The 11568-nt window shown below is 39.6% G+C and overlaps 1 protein-coding gene across 3 annotated transcripts in view; it reads right to left on the bottom strand.

Annotated features, from left to right (window-relative positions):
- Positions 1 to 7871: 7871 nt before the first annotated feature.
- The window catches only part of LOC130344235 (kinesin-like protein KIF14), a 122136-nt gene continuing 118439 nt past the window's right edge, over positions 7872 to 11568 (bottom strand). For all 3 annotated transcript variants that reach the window (XM_056554409.1, XM_056554408.1, XM_056554410.1), the window contains 3 exons: positions 10564 to 10644; positions 9911 to 10058; positions 7872 to 8602 (listed from right to left, as the gene is read on the bottom strand). In XM_056554409.1, the coding sequence (XP_056410384.1) occupies positions 8199 to 8602; positions 9911 to 10058; positions 10564 to 10644 (633 nt within the window). In that variant the 3' untranslated portion in view covers positions 7872 to 8198. The remainder of the gene's footprint in view (positions 8603 to 9910; positions 10059 to 10563; positions 10645 to 11568) is intronic.

The raw sequence follows: 11568 nt of genomic DNA, 5'->3' as shown, positions 1-11568 counted from the left end.
AGGAGGCATCCGGAAAGAGCTCTTTGATCCAGGACTCCACATAGGCCCCCGGGTTCTGACCCTCAGCCCGCTAAGGAAGACCGATCACTCTAATGTTATTCCGGCGCAGCCGGTTCTCGAGGTCGTCATTCTTCTGACGGGCCAAATCCAGTTGCTCCCGGACCTCGCGGAGTGAAGAGGGTAGAGGCTGTACCGTGTCTTCCAGGGTGGAGATGCGTGTCTCAGTCTCCGTCACCCGCTCCCTCAAGGTCTGAAAATCCTGCCGTAGGAGGCCCACGTCCACCCTGACCTCTTCAAGCTTGCCGGTGAGAGAAGTGCGGCATGTCTGGATCGCCATCAGGAGGGTATCGCTCACCTCCCGAAGGGTAAGGTCAGTAGAATCAGCGCCCTCTTCATGATGTGAAGCCTCTCCTCCCTCCGCAGCCGCTGGTGGAACACGCGCCCCGGCCTGAGCGGCGCCATCTTGCCTGACTGCGCGGGCATAGTCCCGGAGCTTTTCCACGGCCGGTCGATCCTTGTTTCTCGTCGGGTCTTGTTTAGAGGCCATAGTGCGGGTCCTCAGCCGAGTCTGTGGGGTCAGGGACTCCAGGATTCACCTCAGGATAAGTTAAATGCAGGTTCTAAGCGGGAGCACTCACAGCGTGCGACCGCTCATCTCAACCGCCAAGCCACGCCCCCTAAGATGCCTTTTTTAAATATACATTTAAAAAAAATTATTTTACTAAAAAAAAAAAAAAAAAAAATTATGAAAATAGCCACCACTAGGGGGTCATCTATCTTTATGCAGACAAACTACTCTGTATTTTGCAGCATACTGGATACCGGACGTAACGTATGTTGGTATCCAGTATAGGAGATCACCATTGCACCACTGCAACCTTCAGCTGTTCCTAAACTACAACTACCATGATAGGAGTTGTAGTTTTGTCACAAATGGGGGTACAATCTTTGTAAAACTCTGTTTTAGAGCTGTGTATTTTCCAGCTGTGTGCCTTCAGCTCTTACAAAACTACAGACAAAAGGATGTGTGGGGATGCTGGGAGTTGTAGTTTTGCAAAAGATAAAGGCAACACTGCTTTATAAACACTGCAGCTCCAGCTGTTGCAATGCAAAACTACAACTCCCAGCAAGCTTGAACAGCCAAAAGCTTTCTCTGACTCCTGAATGACAAAGAAGCTGATCAGACATTCCAGAGTTTGTGAAAGCTGAATGACACACAGTGACAGCTATGTTGATTAGCATCCAGCTTTACTAGGAACAGATAGAAAATGTATGCATAAAAACTACTGTGCAGCGATTTGCAGACTGCCAAGCTGCTCCCAGACTCAGATGAGCAGATGAGTCAGCACAGTGAGTGAGAGAGATGGACACGCCCCCTCCACAAGGCAAGAACAAACAGCAAGTGAGTAACATATAAATGCTATTTGTTAGTGATATATAGGTCCTAGACACAAATGATATGTACATTATCAGAATTAGGTACAGAGTAAAAAGTATGCTTTAAGTTCAATTTTTTTTGCACATGGACATTTCCCCAAGTTTCCCTTCCCTGGATCAGTATTCCCAAACCCTTACAAACTCCCAGCACATCACATCCTTTAGCATCAGTATACCACTAGAAGGGTTATGAAATAAGCCACCAATATAGGACATCAGCATAAGGAGGAAGAGTAGCATAATTAACCATAGCAACCAGATCGCTTTTTTCAATTAATCAGAAACCTTATTAAAAATAAAAGAGGCAATCTGGTTGCTATGGGCAACTGGTCAGCTTATCCTCTACACAGGTTTTGGTGTATCTCCCCTATAGACTTTCAGCTTTAATAAAAATAAAAAATAAAAATAAAAAATGAAAAAGGCAAACTGAGGCAATATGAATGTCCGCTGCTGCCTGTTACCCCTTTATTTCATGACTGATAAAACACTCTAAGGTTAATTTAAAAATATATATATATTGAAATAGTTTGTTACATCTTATATCAAACTTCTAGAACCTGAATGACTTTTCTTCATTATGTTAAGAGCAACATCTATTCCTAATCAAGTAGTTACCTCAAGTCAACGCTCTAAAACAAACAGGTTCTATCAGTACATTACATTGGTCCAAAGGTCATACGATGCATTGCTATATGGACGTGCCTGTGTTTATCCCTATACAGAACAGTGCCCCCCAGATGAACACAATGTAATATAATTAAACACCATCTAACTCCTTTATCACATTAGTTTCTGTGCCCTGTAAGTATCACTCCTTTACTTTGGATTTCGGGCTTTGTGCCTTTAACATAATGTATAATAGAGACTTGGAGCACATTTTTATTCAATTGAGTAAATTGAGGAATTGAATAAAAACCATAAAGGCAATTGATGGTTCTACACAGATATTCACACATGTAGCCTTTGTAATTTTTTTTAAAAACAAAGCAGTAGAAACTGAAGTAAAGTATCAGTCTTTCCCTTGTACTGTTCATTCTCTATTGAATCCACCACTGGCTTTGTCTCCAAAATCTTTAAAAAAAAAATCCACAAGACTCCAAGTGTAAGTGTAAGACTCCACTCTAATACAAATCTAGAACTAATAAACACAGGCATAGTCACCATACATGCAAGGAACACTTACCTTGGCATTTGTTAAATCAGGAACCTATTTCCTTTAGCTCAAAAATACAAGTAAAAGTGCTTTGTTTATCTGCCATGTGCCCTGAATAGAAAGCTGGAGGCGATCATCTGCATGCTACTGCATGCTATAGTTCCCTGTAATTCCAGTGCAAGTTATTTGTGAAGCAAATTTCATGTCATTCTGTAGCTCAGAGAGCAAAGGGATAGAAATAAGACCAGCAGTCTGGCTTACTGTGAGGACCCTGTCCTGTAAAACTGGCATCACCTAGAGCAGACAATGAGGGGAGGTCAGACTGGGCTTCTAATGGGTTAGATTTACTGTTCAATAAAAAAAAAAAAAAGACAAATACTACAACATGTTCTATTGTGTGTAGTAAGCTTAGCATAGATGAGAACTAGGAATGAAATTTGACTTTTTTTCGAATATGTGAATTGTTTTAGTGTTTTTCCGGTACAAAACCACACTGGATCAGGAAGGTGCATATTGCTTCAGTTTTTTTTTTTTTTTTTTTTTTTTTTTAAAGACCCATAGAATCCATAGATTATAAAACAGAACTTCTGTTTCAGAAAAAAAAAAAAAAAAAACCTGCCCCTTCTTTCCTAGTATACATTCATATAGGAGTTTTTCTCATAAGACATTTGATTCTATTATCATGTGACTGAAGGATTTCAAATGAAGAATAAAATACACCAACATAAATGCCCACATGGATTTTCCCTATCTATAGAAGTCTATGGTAGGAAACACCATAAGGAGGAAAAAAAATCTAGGAGCATGCCACAATTAAAAAATAAAAATAAATAAAAAACGACAACACAGCCTAAAAAGTATGGAAAATTAGCCAAGACCTCTGAAGAAGCTTTGAGGAGTGAAACATGTCAGGGGGCTGTGTGTCCGAGCTTTTAATAAGCCTGTGTCTTTTATCATGTTTTTTGGACTGCAGTCAAAAACGGTGATATAGGATGTAAAAGCACATTTTCTATGTCTAAGGGCCATTAGCTATCAGAAACTGGTCGGACTGGAGTTTTAATTTTTGGTTATTCTGGTACTGTTTCTAAAATACAAATAAAAGTTATGTTTTAGGGAGGATATATATAGAAAGGGTATTAATGATCCCTAGTTAGGTATCTTGTATTTCAAGATAATATGACATTTTATTATAAGGTAAATATTCTCTTTTAGAGCTGAGAAAGGGGTATTCCAGGAATTTGACTAGGCTACAGGGGCTGTAAAGTTAGTGTAGTTCATAATATAGTGTCTGTACCTGTGTGTGACATTTTTCTCACAATTCTTATGTGATTTTCACCCCAATATTTTTAACAGCATACAAAATGACTTCTCAGATTTTTCCCAGACTGCAATGTGGCAGAGACCTGACTCACTAGTCAGCTGATGACAGGGAGCCTGTCTGCTTCAATGGGCGGAGTCATCGCTTGGTGGGAGAGAGATCAACTGCAACTAATGCAACAGCTGTAGGCTCCCTGATTGAAAACCACAGGTCTTTTGAATGGATGCAGCTCATTTATGTTCCAATTGGTGGGGTGGCTGATGTGTGGGAGGGAAGAAAATGGAATTATGGGATTTGTAGTAAAAAAAAAAAAAAAAGTCAAACAGGAAATACCATTTCACAAAAAGCTAGCCACAGTGTTATGGTAATCTCACAACATAGCCATTTAGCCCCAAGACAAGTGCAGATCCTTCCTAAGCATGTCCATTACTGCCTGCCAGACACATACTAGAATCACCTTATGGTGGACAACCTATTTAACCCCTTAAGGACTGAGGGGTTTTCGGTTTTTGCACTTTCGTTTTTTCCTCCTTACCTTTAAAAAATCATAACCCTTTCAATTTTGCACCTAAAAATCCATATGATGGCTTATTTTTTGCGCCACCAATTCTACTTTGCAGTGACAGTCATTTTACCCAAAAATCTACAGCGAAACGGAAAAAAAATCATTGTGCAACGAAATTTAAGAAAAAACGCCATTTTGTAACTTTTGGGGGCTTCCGTATCTATGCAGTACATTTTTCAGTAAAAATGAAACACTCTTTATTCTGTAGGTCCATACGATTAAAATGATACCCTACTTATATAGGTTGGATATTGTCGTACTTCTGGAAAAAATCATAACTACATGCACGGAAATTTATACGTTTAAAATTGTCATTTTCTGACCCCTATAACTTTTTTATTCTGCGTATGGGGCGGTATGAGGGCTCATTTTTTGCGCCGTGATCTGACGTTTTTAGCGGTACAATTTTTGTATTGATCGGACTTTTTGATCGCTTAATGAGTTATTTTGGACTGAATTTTTTTGCACGTACGCCATTGACCGTGCGGTTTAATTAATTATATATTTTTATAGTTCGGACATTTACGCACGCGGCGATACCACATATTTTTATTTACAGGTTTTTTTTATGGGAAAAGGGGGGTGATTCAAACTTTTTATTAGGGAAGGGGTTAAATGACCTTTGTTAACTTTTTTTTTTTCACTTTTTTTTGCAGTGCTATAGCTCCCATAGGGAGCTATAGCACTGCACACACTGATCTCCTATGCTGATTCCTGCAGAGCCATAGCTCTGCACGGATCCGCGAGATAGGGGCTCGATTGCTCAAGCCTGTAGTTCAGGCTTGGAGCAATCAAACCCCGATCGGACGCTGCGGACACAGGTAAGGAGACCTCCGCCTGCGTCCCAGCTGATCGGAACATCGCAATTTTATCGCGATGTCCCGATCAGCCCGACTGAGCTGCCGGGAACCGTTTACTTTACTTTTCAGACCCGGCGGTCAACTTTGATCGCCGCGTCTGAAGGGTTAACAGCGTGCGGCATAACGATCGGTAGCAGTGACCGACGCGGTGTGATGCGGGGTCATGGCGTGACCCCGTTTTTAACAACGGGAGTGGGCTCAGGACGTACAGGTACGTCCTAAGTCCTTAAGGGGTTAAACAAGAGATGTTTTAAGGGACTAAAATATCAACTAAGGAATAAAGTGATCCTGTGAATAGTCTTAAAGATCCTTCGAGATTTTCCATGTTGTGGATTTCACATTGGAAAATCTCAGTTGCAGTGTGGTATTTTTCTAACGCCATTCCCATGCTCTAGGAGGAAAAATCCACATCATGCCCTCGTGGTCATATTGTGCATGCAAATTCCACTATAAAAACAATATACAGATTTAAAAGGGGTATCCCACCCTTAGACATCTTATCCCCATAGATCTGAATGGAGGGGCGTAGAGTGACGTCACTTCTCAGTCTCAGAATGCTGCACGGAAATCATGTGTGGTTCCCTGTGGCAGGACCGCCGCGTTCAGACATCTTCTCCCCTATCCCAAGGATGTCTAGGGGTGGAATACCCCTTTAAGGAAACCTACAGATGTGAAGCAGCATATTTTTGTGGATATACTTCTCCAAAAACATAGAAAAGAAATTTCAAGCTAAGCGCTAGTTTTGAAGGTTTCGGGGTTAAGGGGAAGGAGGAAAATTCCCCTATATGCGGATGATGTGGTACTGTTTGTCCATAACCCAAAGAGTAGTGTTATTGAAGTAAAAGAATTTGGAAAGAAATCAGGGTTTAGAGTAAATTGGGAGAAATCAGCATTACTCCCGTTGGGCAAAGCTAAAGAAGAACCAATTGGAAATATTAAAATATTGCATTTAAATGAGAATTTAGTATATCTAGGGGTGCAAATATTAAATAATATTCAAGAATTTGAGAAGTTGAACATCTGCTCGTTAAAAATGTTTTTAAATTAATGCTAGATATGGAGTAAACTTGATTTATATATGGCAGATAAGATAGACTTGGTAAAAATGGTACTCTTGCCAATGGTGCTGCATCATTTTAGGAGTTTCGGAAATAATTGAGTATACAAGCACTGGATTTATGGTGGCAAACATTTTGGAGAATTTTGGGGGTAAAAGGGAGTTTTGAGTTGATATGGGGTAATCTGCAAATGAAAGAATTTTGTAAAATCACAAATGTATAAATTGGAGAGATAAGGGTATAGATAAAGTGAATCATTTATTTAAGGAAGGGAAGTTGAAAGAGTGGACACAAATCTAATGAGTTTGGGTTAAGGGAAGATAATACATTTGGTTATTTACAAGTTAAATAAGCATAGTGGAGGGATATGGAGAATGAAAGGTGGAAAATTGGAACACAAGGAATAGTGGAATTTTTGATGGGGGTAAAAGGGCAAAAGGTGAAGAATTTGTTAGGGATAGCATATAGAAAAGGAGTGACCGGTAATGGGAACACCCAGAATTGAAAATGTAAAGAGCAATGGGAGGAGTAACTAGGGGCAATAACAGAGGAGGAATGGGAGGATGTTTTAAAAAAATGTCAAGAGGACGTTAGTTAACATGAACCATTGTGTCTCCTTTTGGAAATTGAATTACAGGATTTACTACACACCAAAACTTCTTTAAAAAAATGGGGGTAAGAAAAGATGCTTTGTGCCCTAAGTGCAGCAAGGAAAAAGCAGATTTATGTAATTTAGTGTGGGACTGTGGGAGAATGAAATAATTTTTGGAGAGTGTGTACAAGAAAACTACAGATGATTTTAAGGTTTCTCTGCTGTTTGAAGCTAGATGTGCAATTTTGGGGCTAGGACTAAACGTAAAAGGGTATGGAAAAGTGTTTCTGAAAATAATCAGACTAGCAAAGATGGTAATACTCCTGGTGCATCAATGGAAAAAGAATGGATAGGGCTGGTTAATAGGGTTAAAAAATATTAGGAAATCCTATATAGAGACAGGAAAAAAGCAATAAAGGAAAAGGAGAGGTGGTCACTATGGAAAAAATAGGGTGCTTTCTTGTTTTAGAAACAGGTTTTTATTTGTTCTCTCTGCGGTATGGTAATAGTAGAGTAGGCAATGCCAGGCTGAAGGTTGTGTGTGTGTGGGGGGGGGGGGGGGATTCCTGGGGTATTAGGAATTGTAACTTTCTTTTTTGTATGGAATTTGTATGAAAATAGAAGAAAAAAAACACATCCTTGGGCTTAGATACATTTATAAACCCTATGGTGTCACCAAATAGAAGTTCTGTAAAATAAATTGCAAACACTGACTAAATGAGCCAGTTCACAGCAGAGCAAGTCAGTGTATGAATGTCAACCAGTCATGGTAGTGATACAACATTTTTATTATATAAATACAATATTACATAGAACAAATCAAATAGTGGATATGTGAGAGCAAAAAACATGAAAGCTATATAAATAGTAGTAAAAGTAGTAAAGAGAAAAGATGGATAAAAATCCCAGGCCAACATACATTAATTTATAATGCTACAACTAACAAGCATAATGTACATGACAAAGGAAATATTTACATGGAATTGAAAAGTCTTGCGAGAAAGAACTTTCAGCATTCTTTATAGACCCCCCCCCCCCCCCCCAGGCCTTCATTATTATGGCAATTTGTCTCATTTCCATTGAAAAACCTAGAGGCTGAACTTATTCTGCTAATGCAAAAGTCCAAGTGGATGAGGTTTAAAGGTGTTATGGGGGCAGATTAACACATTTACCTCTCAGGGGTCTACAAATTCTCGACTGATTAAGATATTCGTGTTACACTGTTCTTTTTCTCTCAGAACAGTTTTCCCTGAGAAGAGCTTCATAGTTCCATTTTGCTATAGTCACTCTTACAGGCTCTCTGCTACTCCCCCACATATGAATGCCGAGGTCAGCTCTCGGACCCCCAGACAATTGCCTATTGTTGGCTGAGAGTAACATCCCGGAATTAAGACAATTCACACCTCCCAGCACCTTAATTAGCCGTAATAAATCTCCTGCAGAAGAATGCAGCTTAGGAACAGCTGACTCCATGTCCTTCATCACCGGTGACAGGCCAAAGTCTTCTTGATGGACAACAATCTCATTGCATAAAGAGGAGAACTCTTTGGCTGACTGAGAAGCATTTTTGAGTAAGCCCTCCAAGTCCTGCTTTATTGTCCAAAAGTCTGTAACACCATCTGTAAAGAAAAAGTTTGTACACCACTGGTTAATTTAACATGGAGCCTACTGGTAAAACTCCCCCCCCAAAGATTTAAGAGCCTAAAAAGTTTGCCATACACATAAAACTAAAATTGATGGTTAGCCATTGAACAATCGTCTGATAATGGATTAAACAGCCAATATGGACCAAAATGTGTATGACCGCGTATGTAAGTTCACACTGGTCATAGATCATCCAATCTCATTGATAATGTGACTGTTTGCAGGCTCCATTTTATAGACTATGGACTGTGACATATCAGCACTTTAAAAAGATTAGTCAATCGCTTCTATTTATTAATCTTAATCCTTCCAGTACTTAGCTGCTGTACGCTTCACATGAAGTTGTATAGTTATTTTCTGTATGACCACAGTGCTATCTGCTGACACCTCTGTCCATGTCAGGAACTGTCCAGAGCAGGAGAGGTTTGCTATGGTGATTTGCTTCTACTTTTGACAGTTCATGACACGGACAGAGGTGTCAGCAGAGAGCTCTGTGGTCAGACAGAAAATAACTATACAACTTCCTGTGAAGCGTACAGCAGCTAAGTACTGGAAGGATTAAGATTAATAAATAGAAGCAATTGAGTAATCTTTTTAAAGTGTTATGTCAGGCAAAAAAGAACTATACAACTTACTCTGTAGTATACAGCAGTTGATAAGTACTGGAAGGATTAAGATATTTAAATAGAAGTAATTTACAAATTTGTTTAAATATTGGCACCAGCTGATTGTAAAAAAAATAAAAATAAATAAAAATAAAGTTTTCCACTGGAGTACTCCTTTAATGCATCTAGCACATATTGTGCCAGTGTTTTACTTGACAGGTACACACTGCTGAAGATTTTGGCTGTGTTAATTTTTTTTCCATAGATCCTGGGAGAGATCAAAACCCGTCCAGTGGAAAAGTTGCTGAGTTGTCCATAGCAACCAGATTCCTTTTTTTCCCATTTTTGAAAAGGAATCTGAAAAAATAAAAGAAGCGATCTGATTGGTCTGATTGGTTGCTATGGGCAACTCAGCAAATTTTTCTCTGGACAGGTTTTGATTAATCTTCCTCTATTAGTCTAAAGGAAACTTTTCTGTCCCTTAACTTTGGAGGAGGTTGTTATACAGTAAAGTCTATCCACAATGAAAGCTAACAGCTTGTCAGAAAGCATACATTCTATAAAACAATATTTCTGCCAGATTCTTGACCTTTAGGAACTGGTTTTGGGACAGGTTAGTAAATGCAAGAACCTGACTAGTTTACAATCACTATTAAAATGGGAAACTTCATATCAAACCTGTCATGTAATGTATACTTGTTGCAGTTACTTCCTTCCAACACATGACAAAGTTTTTCAGATGGTGAGCAATTCTTCTATAAAAGTAATGGAGGGATAGGTCCTCAGTGAAAACTTGCTTCTGACACTTAATAGCTTGGAATTGCATCTAAATTGGGAAAAAACATCAAAACAAAAAAAAATTCTCAGGGGATTGTTAACCGAAGCCAATTTTTGTCTATTGTACAGCATACAGCACATTTGCGCTACTCCATAAAGGAGGGCATCATTGCTGCCCAGCACTTCCATGTGGTATTTTAACAGTATCTCTGTCCCTTCTTCCCACAATGCATCTGACAGGATCTAGTGGTACAGCAGCTCACCAGTTCCCTACAACACAAGGTTACAGGTGCACAAACAGGTGGGGTAAAATACAAAACATTGACAATATGAGAGATTTAACATGGGGTGAGGATTACCCCTCACCCTGCCACCCACCCACCACCACCTGATGCAAGACCTGTAGATTTCACAGGATCACATTCTCTCCTTGCCACTAAATCAGGGAGGTCTTCCCAAAAGCTTTTAGGAAGGCTTTTCAGGCCCCAAATGTTTGAGTGATTTTCTTAATATTTGTCAAGTCTGTAGAATGCATAAATTCGATAAAATCTCACCCAAAATTGTTTGCATTTGTTGAGGTAACCTTCCAGAGATTGTCCAAGGGGCAGCAAACATTTTCTTAAATCCTCCGCTAACTAACAAAACAGTTGTGAGAAAAGATAAATATATAATATGACATAAGTAATCATAAGATATGACCTTCTCCCATCCTCCTGACAGTAATTGACAGCTTTCTGCTCAGAGTCCAGTTAAATACCTTGAGACTCACTTCTGAGGTATAAGCTAAAGAAGCGGGCGCCATTGTGATCCACCCCCCAGCCGACTGCCAGATCTAACCTTCTCTCTACATAGACTTCTATGCAGAGATAAGGCCGGATCTGCCAGCCAGCAGCTGAGTAGAGCACAGTGCTGCCCACTTTCCGTGCTTATATGGCACAATCGTAGCAGGCCTCAGGAGTGAGACCCCTTGCAATCAACTTTCGACATATTTGAGCAACATGTCAAAAGTGCTTATGACAGTAATGCTTTAAAATTCAAGGTACAGACTTAATTTTATTTAACGGATTTGGTATGTGTGTGCTTTGTCTTTGTGAATATTTGCCGGCACTGGTAGGAATTGAGGTGTGGGTGTTGAGGGTTAAAACTAACATAGGTGTCCTATCTTTGATTATTTAATTTCCTCCACACTCCCTTCTTCCACCCAGAGGTATAGTTGCAGATAAAAAGCCAGCAGTCTGGCTATATAAATGTATGACTAAGGTTGTGCTAAACGACTGAAACGCGTCAAGTTCTGTATTTTATTCCTGTGTGTTTTGCTACTTAAAATAAATGATACAAGCTTTTACCGGAAGACACCTGTGCTGGACATTCTCTCTCAGTCTTGCTGATGTGCATCAGTCCGTGACACTGAGGACATCTAGGGGTGAGCTGGCTTGGACTTTCTCTTAGACTTAATTCATGTTTACTCTACAATCTGTAGTCTGTTGCCAAGGATACAATGGTGGAGATACCGACAAATTTTGCAGAATTTCATAAGCTTAACCAATGACACACAAAAT

The sequence above is a fragment of the Hyla sarda genome, unplaced genomic scaffold, assembly GCF_029499605.1.
Source record: "Hyla sarda isolate aHylSar1 unplaced genomic scaffold, aHylSar1.hap1 scaffold_71, whole genome shotgun sequence".
NCBI classification, from domain to species: domain Eukaryota; kingdom Metazoa; phylum Chordata; class Amphibia; order Anura; family Hylidae; genus Hyla; species Hyla sarda.
Note: the sequence above shows the minus strand (reverse complement) of the source record. Positions and strands in the feature narration are given on the sequence as shown.